The sequence below is a fragment of the Ochotona curzoniae genome, unplaced genomic scaffold (genome assembly GCF_017591425.1).
Source record: "Ochotona curzoniae isolate NIBS_2020 unplaced genomic scaffold, NIBS_Ocur_1.0 scaffold_4701, whole genome shotgun sequence".
In the NCBI taxonomy this organism is placed as follows: Eukaryota; Metazoa; Chordata; class Mammalia; order Lagomorpha; family Ochotonidae; genus Ochotona; species Ochotona curzoniae.
In genome coordinates this window covers 64,903,944-64,924,616 of record NW_024467122.1, presented here as the reverse complement: position 1 = coordinate 64,924,616, position 20,673 = coordinate 64,903,944, and the positions used below count along the sequence as shown (strand labels likewise).

Below are 20,673 nucleotides of genomic sequence, written 5' to 3'. Positions count from 1 at the left end.
ACCCAAGTCCTTGGGCTGTTTTCTGCTGTCTTCTCGACATGTCAACAGGAAGTTGGATTGAAAATCCAGAGCCAGAACTCCAAAAGGCTCTCCAGCATGAAGTGCCAATGTTGCAGGTGGTGGCTTAACCTTCCACACCCACATAGCACCCCGAGCATGTCAAATACTTCCTGCTTCCATACTTCCAGCCATCAGGGCAGGCATGGCTTTTACAGGTCCTCAACACTGACAGTGGTTGTAGCCCTATCCCTTAGATATTTCAAAATATGATGTCTTCAGAAAGTTCAAGGACTTCAAAAAAGTTCATGGAAGATAGGCATCGTCTTTTCAAACATTTTTTTATTTGAGAGGCAGCCAGAAAGAATTCTATCCACTGTTCGCACTCCACATATGCACACGGTTGGGGTTGGACCAGTGCCAAAGCCAGGAGCTCAATGCAGTTCTCCCTCATGGGTGGCAGGAACCCAGTTCCTTCAGCCATCAGGGTCTGCGTTCACAGGAAGCGGGACGTGTGACATGTGCATCCTAACTAGCATTTCAGCCACCAGGTAGAACATCTGCCGCTGCATGATCTTTTAGTACATTTTCCAAGAGCTTTTTGGAGGACCCTCACATGTGCTCTTAGCAATTTAAATACACTCAACAGGAGATTGACAGCAACTTGGTCGTGGTGTAAAAAGCTCTGTATTGTCTGTGGCTTTTGTTTTCCAAATGTGCAAATGAATGGGCAAGGGCAAGCTTGGGCAGAGAGCCTGCACTTAAAGCCTGTGTAGTTTTCTGAAAGCTTTCCTTTTGGACCTTGTGTCTGCTGTTGTTGGCAGCAGTACAAGCTGCATGTGGAAGTCCAGACAGGTCCAGGTGTCAAATGGTTTGTTTCTCTAATGCATTTGACTATTTGTTTTTAGTTTAGTATCAATTTTCTTGAGGGGGTTTTCACATAACCTTTGAAATTAAACTGTGACACATTTCTGTGTGTGGAGAGGTGAGCCTGATACAGAAGATGTCACATATTTCCCCTATCTTAAGAAAAGATCACGTTTGCCTTATTAATTTGATTTTAAGACAAGTGGATTTCATAGTTAATAGGGCCAGCTATTCCTTTAATTTTGTTTCTAAACACAATATAAAATTACACAAAGCTCCCTGTTTGCTGTCGGTTTTGGAATGAGATGACGTATGTGTTCCTAAGTGAAGCCATATGGGACATGGCTCAATGGCCAGATTGCCTGCCATTGCAAATAAATAACTGATGGTGCTGTTAAAAAATGGAAAAATATTTTTCCTTAGCTTTCCACCCATGTTTCATAGCTACAATAGCAAACACAGCTGAGTATTTCCAAAAAGCACTTAGCCTTTCTATTGTCTTGCCTGGGTGCTCCCTCTTGACTAACTGGGAAGCTGAGCAAGTGAGGTTAAGTAGAACATACCTGGATGCTCAGAGTTACATTAACTGGGTCTCTGTTTGGCTGAGGTGGCCCTCAGAAATGCGCATGTCTGACCCTGGACTTGGATTGCTACTGCGTCCCAGGAAACATCTGAGAGGGAAGCTTTTGTGCTTACCCAAGCAACTCAACTGCTCACACGAGATCAGTGTTGGGTGCTGGGCTTCCCGTGGGCAGAGTTAGGTTAGGGTACCTCAATCACTGCACTCTTCAGAGGAATTGTGCCAAGGCCAAGTCATCACATTCTGCAGGCGTCAGGTACTGGGGGCAGGAAGCACTGCCAAGGGGCAACCTTGACATTGAGGGTGGAGCAGTGACCATTAATTCACCTAAACCACAGCGTCCTTCCTGTTTGCCTGCCTTTTGCTTTGAGATTGGGTAGCAGGAGCGGCAGTGGGGTCACACTGTAAGAGCATTTGCAAGAAGGAAGGAAGTTGTCTAAGTTGCCTAAGTTGCCGTTAGGGAATAGGAGAGTTGGTGCCATTGTCCTCACCTCTGTCTGGGTGCTGGGGAGGCCCTGTTCATCAGATCTGGAAGGGATCTTGGGACCGGAAGAGGGGATGATGGAAAGGTGATAAGAAAAGAAAAAGGTTGGGGAGAATGGTAGGCCCAGGAACCGGTGGTTATGAAGGTAGAGGAAGAACATAAAGAAGAGAGGGAAGAGCAAAGACTTGGCAAACTCTACGCATGGGCCCTTGGTCATCTGGCCCGCAAGCTTGGGGCTGCTGCTGTTGCCAGGATGGGGGGAAGGAGCGGAGGAAGATGTGGTTCTGACTGTGTAGCAGCTAACCTTTACCCTTGCTTTGGAAAGAACTCGGAGATCAGTGATAGAGACCCAGTATAGCAAAAACTTGGCTCTACACGCTTGTCATGCAGGCATTTCCACATTTGCAGCTTCTGGCTGGCAGCCCAGTTTCATGGTGTTCAGCACCTTCCAGAACAAATGCTGGTTTTAGTACCCCCTCCCTTTCCCGCCCATCCTCCAAGTTTGGCATTGTCTGCATTTGACCTCTTGCTAAGAGGTAAGAAGTGGAAATATACACAGTGTATCCTTTACTAGCTGAGGTTTTTTTTTTTTTTTTAATTATTTGGTTTTATTGGAAAGGCAAATCAGATTTGCGGAGAGAAGGAGAGACAGAAAGCTCTTTCATCTGCCATTTCTCCCCACAAATGGCTGCAGCGGCTGGAGCTGAGCTAATCTGAAGCCAGGAGCCAGGAGCCTCTTCCAGATCTCTCATGCAGGTGCAGGGTCCCAAAGCTTTGGACTGTCCACCACTGCAGTTTCCCAGGCCACAAGCAGGGGAGCTGGATAGGAAGTAGAGCAGCCAGGACACAAACCGGCACCCATGTGGGATCCCAGTGCTTGCGAGGTGGTTTAATCATGAGCCATCGTGCCCGGCCTTCTAGCTGAGCCTTTCAAGAACGCTCATTTAAGCAAAAGGACTCTTCTGGGATGTGTGAGGACAGGTTAGCAGTTCTCTGGTCACCTGGGTCAACTCGCGTCAGAATGATTTGAGTGCTAGAAAGAAACAATAGAGAAATGTTGATTTCTTTTGCACTTGTTATTTTAACAAGAGGATTGTCAGGGTGAGTCACGGAGCTTGTTTGTCTTCGAACTTCAGCATTCCACACCTCCAAGTGCATATGGATCCGTCAAAGCCTACACCAACTTTGACGCCGAGCGGGATGCTCTGAATATTGAGACGGCCATCAAGACCAAAGGTAGGTGACATTTTGCCCACCTCCCACTTGGGTCTTCTGGAGGCATCTTTGGTCAACTTGCCCTTCTCCTGCACATCCATACACACTGCCCATTTAGAATTACCTTCCAGCTGCAATGGAGTATGTCCAGCTGAGTGTGCCCGGTGTGCCCTTTCCTTCCTCCATTCCCTGCTTCCCTGCTCCGCTCCCCGGCCCCTCTGTGTGAAGAGAAGATCCGAAGTGTGAGGAGTATGAGAGGAAGCAGGCTGAGTGTGGTGAGCCGAGGGCGAGGGGGTGTACCTCTGGGCTCCTGCGGTCCCTCTTCTCTAACAAAGAAGTTGGTCTTTGGGGAATCTCTGGGGCCAGTTCTAATTTGGAACACCCTTGGCTTTCATTACATTTGTTGGAAAGATTATGGGAAAATTTTGCTGTGTTGCTCTTGGATATAATGAGTGAAAAATTAAAAAAAATTTTTTAACCCTCTTAACTTATGATCCTTTGTGGCTTGAGAGCTCAAATTAGAAGAGCTGTGAGAACAAGTGTTTCCTCAATTCCAGGGTGAGTAAAGGAGGAACAGGAGACATTAAAGCATTTCTTTCAAAATAAAACTTTTAATTGTTTAGAGTTGGGCAACAACTTGTTGGGGTCATCATGTTTTGTGGATTTACCTAAATGGATATTCAAGCTTTTTTTAAAAAAAAAAAAAAGATTTATTTATTTTTATTGGAAAGTCAGATTTACAGAGAGAAAGATCTGCCATCCGCTGGTTCACTTCCCAACTGGCCGCAACAACCAGAGCTGCACCGATCCGAAGCTAGGAGCCAGATCTCCCATGCGGGTACAGGGTCCCAAGGCTTTGGGCTATCCTCGACTGCTTTCCCAGGTGATAAGCAGGGAGCTGGAAGGGAAGTGGAGTAGCTGGGACACAAACTGGTGCCTACATGGGATCCTGGTGCATGTAAGGCAAGGACTTTAGCCACTCGGTTATTGTGCCGGGCCCTAAACTTTTTTGATTTAGCTAAATGAAGCCGTCTTTGAGGCTAACCCATCCCACAATTCCTAGGGACTTTATGATGATTGTAGTGACTCTTGGGTGTCTCCACTTATGCTTCCTTCGTCTTGAACTGTTGTGAGTCTTGATTATTATGATTGTTACTATTTGAGAGACTGAGTTCCCATTCGCTGGTTCACTCTCCATATGTCTACCATGGCAGGAGACAGTCAGGCCAAATCCAGGAGCTGGGAACTCAGTTTAGGTCTCCTACATGGGTAACAGGAAGCCAGTTCCGTGGGCCATCACCTGCTTCCCAGGGTGCACAGCAGCAGGAAGCAGGAGTTGGAAGCAGAAGCCGGAACTCGATGCAAGCACTCTACGATGGGATGCAGACCCCTTTACCCAGTATCAGAATTGCTCCACCAAACGTTTTCCTGGTACCTGTGTTTGGATGAGGCTCTTCGTTCTACCATGAAGCTAGATGGAGACGCACTGGGGAGCCAGCAGTTAGAATGACTGCTGCTCTCTGCTCCTGCTGAAGAACCTGTGGTGGCTTGCCTCTCCCAAGCAGCAAGAACAATCTAGGGGTTGATATACGTGTGTGGTTTGTGGGCAGTTCACTGAAGGCGGAATATGTTGGGGAACCTGACACTCAAGGGGATGTAGATACAGGTTCATGTCTGCATGTTTGCACATAGTGTTCCATGTGGTCTTGTTTTGGAGAATAAATTATACAGCCACCCTGGGGCAATGGGTGGCTTTGTGTCCAAAGGCCAGGAGAGTGGCACCAATCTCCTGTGATTCTCACAAGACACAGGGTTGCCCTCGTGTTCCATGGGGACGCTGTAGCTACCCCCACAGTGGTTGCCAGGGCAGCTGGAGGAAGGCTCAGTAAATATCAGAATTAAACCTGTAAATAACCTTTTGTTGTTGCTGCTGGATGACCATTCTTGTCAAAAGTCATTGACTAGGAGATTAAACTACAATCTACAGGGCTTATGTCTCTACAGTCAGTTTTGGTCACGGGGAGAGCTAGCAGGATCCTGGGTGTACATCTTGGCTCTGTGAGGCACTTGCCAGAGATCTGACTATGGGAAAGCACTGGATTTTGCTAATACTCTATTTTCATATCCGTAAAGTGGGGCTTACCAAAGTTCCTAGCCCCAAGGGTCGTTGTGAAGCAGGAAGCACTGAGCATGGTGCTTGGTGCACAGACATTAGACATTGTGCAAGATGTCTCTTTCTCTTGGCTCTCCTAAAGTGCATCCTCTTTCACTGTTGGAGTGCACCTGGATTCTTGTGGTTTCCCAACACACCCTGTGGAAACTCCCTCAAAGTTTACCAGTTTACTCACTTAGCAAAGACTGTGCATTCAAAGCTTGGGACAAAGGCTGCTTTTGTGCTTGCATGAGAAAGCTTTTAGCACTAGAATGTAACGATTGGGCAAATGAGCTCTGATCACAGCTGAAATTCTCATGACAGTAAGAATACCTCAGGGCCCTTTCAGAGCTGCTGGAAGGAAAAACAACAACAGCAACAACAAAACTTCAGTTTCCAAGGAGTCATGGCTGAAGGGCTGAGCTCTGGAGTCAGCCACATAGCTGGGTCCAAAGCAGCTGAAGTCACCATGAGCAGGTGATTCCCTGTTGAATGTTCCTTATGGATGATGTGGCACCAAACACTGGAGTCACAGCCATGCAGGTGATCTTTGTGACCTCTGCTGTAGTGTTTTTTCATCCCTGACTTTGTTGAGAATTCACATACCCCAGGTCACTTGGCTTTAATTCCAAGTGGGATTGATTTGAACATCACTCCAAGCAGGCTGGGTTTGCATTACTTTATATATATATATATTTTATTATTTATTCAAAAGCCAGAGTTAGAGAGACCTTAAGCCTTAATTAGAGACTGCTGGGAAGAAAGAGTATGATATCTGGAAGAGTTCAGCGTTCCAAAGATGTTAATACCAGCACTGCTCATGGTTATGAAAAACCAGCTCTTTTATGGAGAAAAGCTTACATGATTAAGTAAAACTCTATTGCATTGGGAATACATAACTCCCTGTATTGCATAGAATGTTTAAAGACTTGTCATGTGAATGTGAGAAAGTTTATGAACCATCTAATATCTTTACTGAGGTATAATTTATAATTCATATGCCATAAAAACAACCTATTTAAAATGTACACTTCAATACTTTTAGTATATTCAGAGTTGTGTAACCATCATAGTCAATTCTGCAACTCATTTTATCATCTGTTCATCTGAAACTTGTCAGTCTCATGGAAGAATGGATATAAAATGCTCTATACTGTATACAGCCACAAGAGGATGGACACTTTTGAGATTTAAAAAAAAAGGGTTTTTAACTAATGTATGGAATTATGGGTAATTGGTTCTTTTCCTTGTGTTTTTAGCATATTTTCTATTTTTTTTTAAATTTTATTTTATTTTTATGTGAAAGGCAGAGAGAAGTAGAGACCTTCCATCTGTTGGTTCACTCCCCAAGTGGCCACACAGCCAAAGCTGAGATGATTCAAAGCCAGAAGCCAGAAATTAGGAGCTTCTTTTTGGGTCTCCCATGTAGGAACAGGGACCTAGGGACTCGAGCCACCCTCTGCTGCTTTCCTAGGCCATTTCAGCGAGCTGGACTGGAAATGGAGCAACGAGACACAAACTGGCACCCAAATAGGATGTTAGTGCTGAAGGTGGATGGTTTTCCTACTGTGTATGACACCACCAACCCCAATTTTTCTTTTCTATAATTTATTTAATTTTATTTGAATGGTAGAGTTGCAGAGACAGGAATATAGTGATAGAGCTGTATCTTCCATCTGATGGTGAACTCCTCAAATGACTGAAGCCAGGAGCCTGTGCAGGGGCCAAAGCAATTGGACCATCCTCCCACTGCTTTCCCAGGTGCATTAGCAGGGAGCTGGATCCGAAGTGGAGCAGCCGGGACTTTGAACCAGAGCTTATATGGATGTGATGCCAGCATTGCCAGTCACAGCTTACCTGCTGTCTTGGCTCCGGGTCAAGATGAAGGCCCCCAGATTATTTTATGATGACAGGCACCTTCACAGTGGAAGACAGAAAACTTAATTAAAAACACAAATGAAGTCATTAGTTGGGGGAAGGTAACTGCCCCATTGTTCCTTTCTCCTTTCTCTTGCTATTTTTAGGTAGCTCACACCACTTAGAAAATGAGCTCATTAAGTTCTTGCTGTCCTTTGTAAAGCCAGTCTGCCTTCTGTGTAATTAAGACACTGTGCCACACCTTGCCCTCACTCCTACCTCAAAGCCCTTATCGGAACACAGCGCCTTCTGGTTGGTGTTTCCTTGACATGAAAGGAAACAAAGTGTAGCTCTAAACTGTTGATGCCAGCAGAAACCTGAGGGCCACCGGAGGACTCTCTGTGCCAGCCAGTGGAAGAGTAACTCCTGGTGGGCAGCTGCTGCTGGAGCGTGCAAGGGCGGGGCCGGAAACGGCTGCATCCGAGTGTTCTCAGGAAGAGAACCGGGGTGGGGGCGGCAGGCTCCACCCTTGCCACCTCTCACTTGCATCAGAGTTTTAAGGGGGCATCTTGCCTCATTGTTCCGGATGCTCGCTGGAGCGTGGTCTCCAGCTCTTGGGTGGCCTTTGCAGAATGTAGCTTTGTTTGTCTCTTCCAAACTCCGTCTCCCATCTCCATCACCCTGGCAGTTTGCCCTCATCCCAGCAGGTGCTGGCCCACAGCCTCCTCTCCAAGCTTCCTTTGACAAGGAGGGAGAAGCAATGCCTGCTTGGTCTGTGTGTTCATACGTGGCCGACTCACAGCTCCTGTCACCTGGCATCCTTTTTTCCCTTTCCTGCTGATGGTAAACCCTGGGAGGCAATGGGGATGGCTCAAGTTGTTGAGTTCCTGCCATCCACATGGAATATGGGAATTGAGGTCCATGATCTGGTCCCAGTGCAGTCCAGCCTTTGTTGGCATTTGGGGAGTAAACCAGTGGGTGGAAGCTCCCAGTTCTCTCTCCTCAAGCAAATACATTTGGAATTTTTTGAATATTTTTATTTGAAAGGCAGATTTTATACATGGAGATGGAGAAACAGAAAAAGAGGTTTCCATTTGCTGGCTTACTCCCCAAATGACCACCATGGCCAGAGCTGAGCTGATCTGAAGCAGGGATCCTGGAGCTTCTTCCCTGTCTCCTACATGGGTGCAGAGTTCCAGGGACCTGAGCTATCCACTACTGCTTTTCCAGGCCATAAGCAGAGAGCTGGATTGGAAGTGGAGCAACTGGGACCGAATTGACACCCATATAGGATGTAAGGCCCAGCAAGGGTGGTGAGGGGCGGCCTACGGGGAGGCTGAGAAGGGTGGCTGATGAGGCCACACCAGGAGCAGGCAGCTTCTTCCTCGGCCAGCAGTGATGTACGAATCCACCAAGGTCTGAGGGAGCCTGTGACATTCTAGAAGGCACATTTCTTTGTCCGCCAACCCTCACCTCCCCTAATAAAGCAAAACCTTAAGTCCCCTGGGTACGAGTTCCCTGGCCCACTGTCTGTAAGGCCAGTGAACTTCACCCAGGAGCACTCCCAATAAAACTCCTTTTAAGCTGAATTATATTCTGGGTCTGATGCAGTAGCCTATAAGTTAAAGTCCTTGCCTTGCACACATCAGGATCCCGTATGAGCTCTGGTTCTAATCCCAGTATCCCTGCTTCCCATCTAGCTCCGTGCTTGTGTTTAGGGAGAGCACTGGAGGATGATTCAAAGCCTTGGGACCCTATACCCTTGTGGGAGACCTGGAAGAGGCTCCTGGCTCCTGGTTTCGGATTGGCATAGCATCAGCCGTTGCGCTCACTTGGGGAGTGAATCATTGGACGGAAGATCTTCCTTTCTGTCTCTCCTCCTCTCTGTATATCTGACTTTCCAATAAAAATAAATGAATCTTTAAAAATCTTTTAAAAAATACATTTAGCTGGATGATACATTTTTTTTAAAAGCGACAATAAGCTGGATTCTATTCTGTGTGGACTTCTGGCTCTGAACATGACTTCCAGTCTTACATTTGATGCCAGCTCTTGCAGGTGGGCAGTTAGCCTGTTTCACCCCCATGCCTACCTGGAAGGCTTTCGTTTTTTAAGCTAGAAGGGATGCAGCTGTTAGGAGCACACAGGTGAGTCCCCCCTCGAGGCAGCAAAATGTTGATGCTTTCCAGCCTGGAGAGCTGTGTGCTGGGAGTGCTGGTCTGCTAGTAACTCCGACTCACTCTCCTGTTTGCTGAGTCGCGGTGAGTCGTGAGTGTGTCCCCTAAGCCAGAAGCCCAACTCGGGCTCCTGTCACTCAAGCTTGAGGTAGACTCTGCAATTACTTACCTTAATTTATTATCCAGTTAGAAACGAAGTCAAGCCAAAGCAAAGTAATCATATTGCTTAATTAACCCGAGCTTTCTGAGGTTTAATCTGCAGGAGTCACTTGGTCTAGATTGGCCTTGGGTTAAATATATGCTGCGGCGTGTACAACACAGCTGCGAATGGCTTCCCATATGGGTCCGAATAACTAGAAAGGAAAGTCAGCTAAATTAGAAAAGGATGAATGTAGACTACATAAAATAGATTGTAATTAGCAGCAGCACAACCCGAGTTAGTGTCAGTGCCAAAGAACTGGTATGGCTTTGGTCCCTCTCTGGAAGGGGTGGGTAATGAGCTGCTGCATTATTATTGCCAGCATTGATTTTTAGCAGTATTTGTGTTCTCCGGAAGAAAGGCAAAAGCAGATGATTTTTCCCTCCCTTCTCAGAAGCACAAGTATAGAAGCGTAACTGCAGCAAGTTTTTGTGCTTCTTGTTCTTACACTTTGAAAATAGAAGCGCTTAAGATTTTCTGCTCGGCTGGAAGACTCTACTTGCCTCCCCGCTCTGGAAAGCAAGCCAGGACAGGTGTCTGGATTTCACTTGCACACCTTCAGCTGAGCACAGCGGAATCAACATTGTGTTGTCTTAAGGGCGCGGGAGCAAAAGCGGCCTCTGTCTGGGGAGAGTTGGCAAACAGCCTGGTGAGAAAGGGCGAGCTCAAGGCCCTCCGGCCCTTCTCATCCTCTCCGCTGCACACAGGAGGGAGCAGGCGCTTCCCGGGGCCCAGGCTTTTCTCTTTGTGCTCCAGTTATGTTCCACTCCAGTGCTGGGTGAGAAGAGACTTGAGCTGTGTCACAGCTGGTTGGCCCTGCGTACGGCTGTGGCACCCACACCAGGGGCTTCTCTAAGATGCCAGACGTGGTCCCCGGGCCCTTCCTAGTGATAGGCATCAGCTTTCAAGGCCTGCGTCTGCTCAGCTCTTTTCTTTTTATAAAGTATGGTTACCACTTTACCCTAAGGTTAGCAAAATACCAGTTCCACCTGAGGATGGTGAAAGGAACCAGGTCCAAAGTGAACAACTCCAGGCTGGGTTGAGAAGAGCAACTTTGTTGATTTCTGTTTCTCTCCTAAGACTGATAGAGTCAGTATAAACTAGTACATGCATTTTATGCAAGTGCCTTCACTGGAAATTATATTTACATCTTGCGTGGTGGACAGCTTTATGTTTTGTTGCTGGTCCTGCAGAGTAGTCCAGGAAGATGATCATTTGGAGCTGGTGTTGTGGCATAGCTAGTCTCCTGCAAAGCCGGTATCCCATATGGGTGCCAGTTCAGGTGGTGGCTGCTCGACTTCCAGTTGAACTCCCTGCAAGTACGTCTGGGAAGGCAGAGTGAAAGATGTCCTGTGTACTTGAGTCCTTGCCACCTACACAGGACACCTGGAAGAAGCTCCTGGCTTTGGCCTGGCACAGCCATGTTGTTGCAACCATTGGGGAGCAAACTGTTGGCTGGAAGATAGCTTTCTCTTTTTTTGGATCTTTTCCTCTTTCCACAACTCTTCCTTTCAAATAAGTAAATAAATTTTAAATAATATATATTAATGCATATTCATATATAATACATTTTATATTATACATAATACATAATCATGCATAGAAAGCAGCCAGCTTCTAGATCATGGAAGTATCTAGTTACCCAACAGCTGAGATCTGAAATCCCATCTGAGAAACTCGGCTGAGGTGAGATGGGAACAAAATGAGGAAAAATGTGCTTTCTAGACCAAAGCTGCTTCTGCTGCCTCTTTAAAGCCTCGTCTCCAGACTTTGCCAGACTTGGGCCAGGTCCTGAGGGCCCCAGACCCGTCCCTCACCTGGGGCTATACTTGTTTTCTCTCTGGTCTCAGGCAGCTGCCAGGGTGTATCATGTCACTGGAGTGCTAAATGAATGTGTGCTCCTGGCAAAGATGAGTCTGTCTTCCCTGGCATTTTCATAGACCAAAGTCAATGGTGGGTGGGGGCAGGGGACGCATTCCTGATGTCTAGCTCGGCCAGTCTTTTCGGTATCATGGTATAAAAGAAATCTGTCATCATCTGTGTTCATGAGGCTGAGACACTCAGGCAAGGGAGGGCGTGGAGGTGAGCCCCTCGGCTGCTGTGTAGCAAATGGAATTCAAGAGCATGCCCCTGAAGAATGTGTTCACAGCTTGCCGTTAGAGACACATCTCAGGAAGGTAACTTATCTTCCTGTTGTTTACAGGTTTTGAGTTTTCTCTGTCTTTTTAAGAGAAAGCTATTTATTTATCTGTTTACTTATTTTCCAGGAAAAGTGACAGGAGACGGGTGTGGAGGAGATCTGAGAGGAAGTCTTCCAGCTACTGGTTAACTTCCCAACTATGAGCAACAGCCAGGGCAAGATTAGGCTGAGGCCAGGAGTCAGGGACTCTCCCGTCTCCCACTTGGGTGGCCAGGGTCCAAGTGCCTTGGGCCTTAGCAGGAAGCTGGATCAGACGCAGAGCAGCTGGGACTCCAGCTGGTGCTCTGATTTGGGAAGTGGGCACACCAAGAGGCAGCTGAACCCGCTGAGGCCTGGGGCAGTGTTTATAACAGGACGCAGGGTTGGCAGTTGTCAAGAACCAGATTCTTGAATCCTGGTAAGAATCTCAATCCTGTAAGTGACTTGCTGGTGTGGCCTTGACTGCAGCCCTGCCCTCCATGGGCACTGACTTTCTCACTGGCACAACAGGCGTGACGGCTTCACCCACCTGGCATGGGTGTGGTGCAGGTGCTTTAGAGAATGCAGGTGAAGGAAGCACCTGGTAGATTGCCTGGCATGCAGGAGGTTCCCCAAGTAGAAGGTTGTAGTTACTAAAATGAGCAGGATGTGCCCACATGTGCACACCCGTGGGTCTGTGGCTACGCCCTCCTTGTATGCCTCGGAGCTTGTTGCAAAGATGATTTCCTCAAAGCTTTGACACTGGTGTGAGTGAGTGCCCTGAATAAGGAGAGGATCTAGGCTGTTGTCCTCGACTTTTCACCAAGGCACCCGCTCCCCCACCTCATCCTGGGTACCTCCCAGCTCTTCAAACACGGATGAAATCCATTTTCTTGGTGCAGCCAGTGTGTCTCGGCAGATTTGAGTCAGCATCCTGTTCCAAACGGCTGTTGGGCCCTTGCCAGGGTCAATAAAGACACACATTTTCCATGGAGTGCCAGACGCTGGAGCTCCTAGTGGGTGGCTTCCACCTACAGTGGGAAGGGGGGACTCCAGGAGGTTGACTTTATGGCTTTGAATTCAGACATCGATTGAGACTTGACTGTTTTTTAGGCGTCATAGAGATGAGGTGGATGGCTTGAGGGATCCAGGACCCTAAAGTTTTTGCGGGAGCCCTGCTGTCAGTGGCACCTGTAGTGGCATTCACCTATCAGAGCTGTGGCTTCAACTTGGTTGGCACTTGGAACAGGGATGGTCCTTTGAGTAAAATGTTAGGGGCAAGCACTGTTGCACAGCTGACCTCGCCTTTGACTTCTGCATCCCATGATAAAAATGTATTTATTTTTATTTGAAAGCCAGATTTACAGAGAGAAGTAGAGACAGAGACGGAGAGAGATTCCATCTGCTGGTTTACTCCCAAATGGTTGCAACAGCCAAAGCTGAACCTGTCTGAAGCCAGGATCCAGGAGTTTCTTATAAGTCTTCCACATGTGTGCAGGTGCACAAGGACTTAAACCATCCTTTGCTGCTTTTCCAGTTGTTAAACAGGAAGTTTGGTTGGAACTGGAGCAGCCAGTACTAGAACCGGTGCCCATATGAGATGCTGGCACTGCAGGTGGAGGATAGCCTGTTGAGTCATTGCACTGTTCACAAGAACCCCAGTTTGCGTCCTGGCTGCTTTACATTTGACTCAGCTTCCTGCTAACATGACTTAGCAAAGCAGTGAAAGTGGTCGGGCTGCTGCAACCCACCTGGGAATGTCAGATGGGGTCCCAGGTTCCTGGCTTTGATCTAGTGCTGGCAGTTGCAGCCCTTTAGGACGGGGACCAGCAGAAGAAAGTTCCATCTCTCTTTGTCTTGCTGTCTCTAACCCCATGCCCTTCAAATACATAAAATAATGTTTCCTTAAAAAGGAGTAAATATTTATAAAAGTGCTAGTGGTGTATCTTATGAACACATGTGTTGTGTTTGGGTCCCCAGTCTGTGATACCTTAATTTATATTGGTTTTGAAAATGGATTTAAAATATATATATATATTTTTTTAAGAAATATTTTTTATTTTTATTGGAAAGTCAGATATACAGAGAGGAGGAGAGACAGAGAGGAAGATCTTCCGTCTAATGATTCACTCCCCAAGTGACCGCAATGGCCAGAGCTGAGCTGATGTGAAGCCAGGAGCCTGGAGCTTCTTTCGGGTCTCCCGCGCAGGTGCAGGGTCGCAAGGCTTTGGGCTGTCTTTAACTGCTTTTCCACGCTGCAAGCAGGGAGCTGAATGGGAAATGGGGCCTCCCCACATGGGATCCCAGCACTGGCAAAGCAAGGACTTTAGCCACTAGGCTACTGTTCTGGGTCCCTTAAATATATTTTTTTAAAGATATATTTATTTTTTATTGGAAAATGAGATTTACATAGAGAAGGAGAGACAGAGAAAGATCTTTCGTCTGCTGTTTCACTCTCCAAGTAGCTGCAGCAGCCGGAGCTGAGCCAATCTGAAATCAGAAGCCAGGAGCCTCCTCCGGGTCTCCCACGTGGGTGCAGGGTCCCAAAACTTTGGGCTGTCCGTGACTGCTTTCCCAGGACACAGACAGGGAGCTGGAAGGGAAGTAGAGTAGTTGGAATATGAAGTGAGGCCCATATGGGATCCCGGCACATACAAGGCAAGGACTTTAGCTACTAGACTATCGTGCTGGGCTCTGAAAATAAATTTTTAGTTTTAAAATTTAAAGCTATTTGAAAGACACAGAGAGGGAGGGAGGAAGGGAGGGAGGGAGAGAGAAAGAGAGAGAGAGAGAGAGAGAGAGAGAGAGAGAGAGATTGAGATTGGAAGCTCCCATCTGCTGATTCATTTCCCACCTTCCTGTTTTAACTGGGATAGGCTGCACCAAGGCCAGAACCTGCGACTCAGCCCAGGTCTTCCAGTGGGTAGCAGGGCCCCTAGTACTTGAGCCATCTTGTCTGCCTCCCAGGAGGACACTGGCAAAAAGCAGAGCTGGGACTTGAACCTGACTCCAGCGCTGATATGGAAAGCCAGTGTCCTTACTGGCATTTTAGCCACAGACCCACCTCTGAAAAGTTACAGGTCTGCCTGGATCACCCCTCAGCCGCAGCACTGCTCCCCAGAGGGAACTTTCGCTGAGGTTTCTTCGGGATCGCTTGTTGCCTCTTCTCGAGGCTTCTGCCCCACTTCTCAGGTTCTTTTAGACCCTGGGTCCTCTGCCCAGCAAACCAGCCCCGGTGGAACTGGAGTGGTCAGGAAAGCCTGAGGAGGCAGAGCCGCCTTTCCAGGGCCCCTGGAGCCACATTCCTTGTGAGGCTTTCCTCACGTCCCGGCTGAGCACAGCTGGGAGTTTGTGCTGAGTATTGTACCCTCACCCTTCAGCTGCATCCTGGGGTGGCGGAAGACAGTAACGTGCTGACCCCTATTTCCGTAGGAATCCCCAGCCTTGCCAATTATGGCAGCAGGTGGGCAGGAGGCAAGCTGTTCAGGTGATAAGCAGGAGCTGTCCCACAGGCAGGCCGAGCTGCATATGCCGGTGTCACGGCAGACGGCTTGCTGTAAGTGGCTCTCATTAGACAGTTGGTCCTGGGCTTCAGGTGTGAGAGGAATAGCTGATGCAGGTGAGGCTTAGGGGTATGAGGAGCGGGGTGGACAAGCTTTCAGCCTACAGAAATAGCCACTCTTTAGTTTCCTTGTAGTTACTGGCATTGGCATGTGTGTAATGCGTTACATGGTTCACTTGTCAAGAGCCCCAGCATGTTAGGCACCGCAGCTCAGCAGGCTGTTTGCTTGGTAAATTATTTAGGTAAAATGCATTAGATTCCTTCAGACTCTAGTGGTAGCTGCCTTCTAGGTGAGAGGCAGGTTAACCACTCAGGCTCTTTATGGGGATTTCCAATAATTGGATTGCTTTCCCACTCTGCTGGCTGGACACTTATCTGCTGCAAAAAGGAGGGGGAAGAAAAGAATGGTTTTATCGACTCTGAGCAAGGGACTGTGTCACGGTTTGTGGAATAAACTCTTTTAGGTGTTATTTCTTACTTGGTTTGTTTGATCAGCAGCAAACTGGTTTGGATGCCCGTGGTCCTTATAGAGTATTTGGGGTCAGTCCTGGCTCCAGTTTCCTGATAATGCAGATCCTGTGAGATAGTAGTGATGGCTCAAATGACTGGGTTCCTGTCACCCACGTGGAAGACCCAAATGGAGCTGACTGCAGTGCTGCTTCCGGGGTGCAACACCTTAGAGTAATAACCAGCAGATACCAAGGGGTATCTAGGGTCCAGGGGACTAGAATTTTAATGAATGTTCCATGTGATATCAGCAGTACAGGTGGGTTAGGGACCCCATTGTGATATAAAATATTAACTTTATATTTGTTTCCAAGAGAGATAATGATTTTTTTTTTAAAGATTTATTTTTATTATTTTTTCATTGGAAAGGCGGATATACAGAGAGGAGAGACAGAGAGGAAGATCTTCCGTCCGATGATTCACTCCCCAAGTGAGCGCAACGGGCCGATACTATGCCGATCCGAAGCCAGGAGCCTCTTCCGGGTCTCCCACGCGGGTGCAGGTTCCCAAAGCTTTGGGCCGTCCTCGGCTGCTTTCCCGGGCCACAGGCAGGGAGCTGGAAGGGAAGCGGGGCTGCTGGGATTAGAACCGGTGCCCATATGGGATCCCGGGCGTGCAAGGCGAGGACCTTTAACCACTTGCGCCACCGCGCCGGGCCCGAGATAATGATTTTTTTTAAAAAAAGATTTATTTCTTAATTTTATTTGAAACATAGAGTTGCAGAGAGAGGAAAGAGGGACAAAAGAGAGATCTTCATTTGCTGGTTCACTTTCCAAATGGCCTCAATGGCTGCTCTGAAGCTAGGAACCAGGAGCTTCACCCAGATGGGTGTGCAGGAGCCCAAGCACTTGGGTCATCTGCTGCTGCTTTCCCAGATGTATTAGCAGGGAGTTGGACTGGAAATGGAGCATCCAGGACTCAAACCAGCGCCTGTATCAGATGCCAACAGTGTGGGTGGAGGCTTACCTCATAGTGGCCCTTGAGAGAATGATTTTCTAGTTCTTAGTTCGTGTTCAGGTTAGTGGCCCTTTGGTTGATTTCAAGAAATAGAATTGAGGTTAGAGAATAGAATTGTATTTAGTTTTGGTTCTTTCGGATTTTCAGATGTGGGTAGTAAAGTTAGGTATAAGGCAGAGTAAGTGAATAAACAAACGATTTTCCTCATAAAGTTAGGGCCATAGGCTTTTTGAGATTATCTGTCTATCATCTATCCATCCATCCATCCATCCATCCATCCATCCATCCATCCATCCATCGAAAGAAGACAGGAAGGAGGAGGGAGGGAAGGTGGAAAGGAGGAAGGAAAGTGTGTGCATGTGCGTGTGTGTGTGTGCATGTGTGTGTGCGTGCGTGTGCGCGCGTGCGTGTGTGCGTGCGTGTGTGTGTGCGTGCATGTGTGTGTGCACGCATGTGTGTGCGTGCGTGTGTGCATGTGTGTGTGCGTGCGTGTGCGCGTGTGTGCATGCATGCGTGCGTGTGTGTGTGCGTGCGTGCGTGTGTGTGTGTGTGCATGCGTTCTTAAGTCCCAGTGCAGACCAGTCAGGTATCCCTGTAGCCTTAACAGGTTCTGATGGAAACGTTGCAGATGTTCAAGTCACTCCGGAAGTGAGTGCATGCTATCGCACTGGAGGGACAAAGAGACATTTGATCAGTCTCTTACTGGACATAGTTCACCCCTTTAATTTGTGATATTGTGCAGTGCTGAAATGAGCATCTCTGAAGCTCTTGTACTCAGCAGTTGGGTTTCTGTGTTTATGCTGGCCACTCTAAACTGAGAGCTAAAATCATAGATGATGCAGATATGATAATTACTATATTGGACAGAACTCAATTGGAGATTTTAAGAAATTTATTTTTATACCCAGAAAATCTAACTGTATTTTTTTCATCTCACCCTGTCAAGACTTCATAGTTCCTCCAGTGTCAGTCCGCTTGCTGTTCCTTGTGTTCTCAAAGCGGATGTTTGTCCTTCTGTGTCTGGGACTCCTCTGGTTGGCTCTAGCCCCGGCTGTTCGTGGTTTGCAGGGGTCCTCACGTGCTTGGAGTCTGTTGTCTCCCCCACAAATTATGCCGAAGATTTCCTTTCGTTAAACAAAGTTAATAATTGGTGAGGAGAGAGACCTTTCACATTTCCAAGTTCTTAAAGTCATGCTTCCTTCAGTTAAATGGCTTGTTCGGGGCACTTCTGATATGAAATTGGAAACTTTCAGATGCCAGAATGCATTGCTTATCTTTGTAAATACACATGTTCCAATTAAAATAGGTACTAAAATATTTCGGTGGCACTTCAAACCTCCCAATTTAGATTTAATTTAGATTAAAACACTTACTCTTTTTAATAAAGTTGTAAAATTGATTATTAAAATTGCCTATTGAAGATTAAAGGCAGTGGAACGTTTATTTTCCTTACAAAACAATTTAGTCTTCAATAAATATGATTGTATTAATCAATTATGCTATTAAAATACAACTGCCATATTAAATCTGACTCATTTGTCATGACAGTTTCTATAATTATAGAAATTATACCTAGCTGCTTCTATAGCCATAATCCTGCAATAAATATAAATAATTGTCTCTATTAATTCAGTCTGCAGTTACTGTCTATTAAATCTCCAGTTAAGTGGCAATTTGGGGACCTTCATTTAAAATTCTCCTAAATCTTGTTGTTCTATCTGACTGTCAAAGCCTCACAAATGCACCTGCTACTGTTGATGCTAGAAACCAATTTATGAATAAAATAGCTTTTAAAAAAAACACATAATTTAAAAGGTCCACTTAGGTTCAAGGCTGTCAAGATAAAAAGAGGAAGAGGGTGTTCAGGTTGGGCAGAGGACACTGACAACAGAGAAGGAACAAATCTTGGGGTACTGATTCTTCAATTTGGAAAACAGATCATAGATTTCAGTTTGCAAAATACTGCTCTGGGGCTGGCACTGTGCACCATAGCAGGCTGGGTTGCCACCTGCAGCACTGGCATCTCATATGAGTGCTGGTTGGAGTCCAGGCTGCTCTATTTCCAATCTAGCTCCGTGCTGATATGCCTGGGAAAGCAGCAGAGGATGTCCCAGGTACTTGGGCCCCTGCTCCTACTTGGGAGCCCTGGATGAAGCTCCTGATTCCTGGCTTCGGCCTGGCCCAGCTTTGGCAGTTGTAGCCATTTGGGAGGTGAACCAGTGAATGGAAGATATCTCTGCTTGTCTCTCTTCTCTGTAACTCTTTCAAATAATAATAAAACCATATTATTAAAAAACTAAGAACACTGCTTTAAATCTTCTGTGTTAGCCTGCAGTACTGGAGAGCATGTCTGTTAAGTGTCCACAACTTGTGTTTCTCTAGGTGTGGATGAGGTCACCATCGTCAACATCTTGACCAACCGCAGCAATGCCCAGAGACAGGACATTGCCTTCGCCTACCAGAGGAGGACCAAAAAGGTACAGGCACTCTCAGGGACCGAGGGCATGGATTGGAACAACCGATTGCCTCAAACACGCCTTTCCTTGTTCTCCAATTGTATGTGGCTCTCACCAGCAAGAATCTTCTGGATGGAACCCCTGGGGACCCTTTTGTCCTGGCGAGAATTACACTCAGGTGTACATAGCCTCTGCTGTGGTTAGAGTGCAAGGACAATACCCTTTTGATGTGGAGGGGGCTGCCAGCCTCTGGGAACAGACTTTAGAAAGGCTAGGGAATATGAACAGCAGTGATCACAGGCACCACATATGCAGTGTTTGCTTTGCGCCAGACCCTGCGCTCGGGTATCCACATGCAGCAACCCCTTGGTCTTTAGCTGCCTTCTGCTTGCTCTTGATGAGTTGTTTTGAGTCTAATCTTAGGACAGTAGCCCCCACTGAGTATCGAGATGAACACACTCATTTCCTTCTAAAACCTCTCCCACAAGACCCCCAAATAAACAAACAAATAAACAAAAAAACCCACCCTGGGATTCTTGGGAGTTTTGCCAGGCATGCACTTGGTGAACACTTGCCTGGTCTCCCAGGCTATCTTCAGCCGGCCATGCTCTCCCTATTTCCAGGGTCTTTGTGTGCCTTTTCCTTTGCTTGTCCACTCACGGTTAAGGACCAGCCAGCGCTTGCTCATCCTATATTTTGTCACAGTGTTAGGAAATTTTATTTTTAAGGATGTACTGCTTTATTTTTAACAGTTTGCTATTAAAAGCCTTTGATTTATTCTTGGACCGTGCACTAAATGTGGTTGGCTCCCTGCAGCTCCTGTCTGACTTATGACTTTCTTGCCTAGCCACAGTGGAGGCAAGGCTGGTCGTGTTCTCAGAGGGAGATTTCTGTCCTTGGGATTGACGGGACCCCCCAGGAACCTGGGAGTCTCAGGTCAAGCCTGGCTGGAGCTCCCATTTCCAACCCCCCTCCCCACACACAAAGCAGTTGGAAAGAACATAAATAGGAAAGCATCTGGTGTCTTTCATCTCAAGTGCATTGAAATTCTTGTTCCACTAGACGTGTATTAATCTTCTACAATGAGACACAAAGGCTCCAAAAGGGCTCCTCTGACCTGGAAGAGGCTAGTTCCTCTTAAGGCAAGGAGGCCCACTTCTTGGGACAGTAGATAAATCATTGTTCATTCAGCTGTCACCTTAGCAAGTGTGGCCTAGGAACACACTTGGGTGTGTACACACATGCAAAAACAAAACGAAAGAAAGCCACCTTGAATCTCAGCTTCCGATTAGATAGATGGAGAGCAAAGCTTTCACAGGCCCTGATGGTGGGAGAACTTACCAGAATCCCAATGGGGCTCAGCACCTGTCCGCACAGCTTTGTTCTGTGCCAGGGACCTTTCAGTGTCCTACTGTTCTTAATGACATTGGGTAAGGAAGAGCTGTCTTTCACAGAAAGGTCTCTGAACAACTTGAGACCATTCCTGAAAGAAATTGAAGAGGTCC

At 47.0% G+C, this 20,673-nt stretch overlaps 1 protein-coding gene across 2 annotated transcripts in view; it reads left to right on the top strand.

Moving 5' to 3' along the window:
* The window catches only part of ANXA2 (annexin A2), a 47,117-nt gene that overhangs the window by 12,190 nt on the left and 14,254 nt on the right, over positions 1-20,673 (top strand). For both annotated transcript variants that reach the window (XM_040970031.1, XM_040970032.1), the window contains 2 exons: positions 3,065-3,164; positions 19,095-19,189. In XM_040970031.1, coding sequence (XP_040825965.1) covers positions 3,065-3,164; positions 19,095-19,189 — 195 coding nt within the window. The remainder of the gene's footprint in view (positions 1-3,064; positions 3,165-19,094; positions 19,190-20,673) is intronic.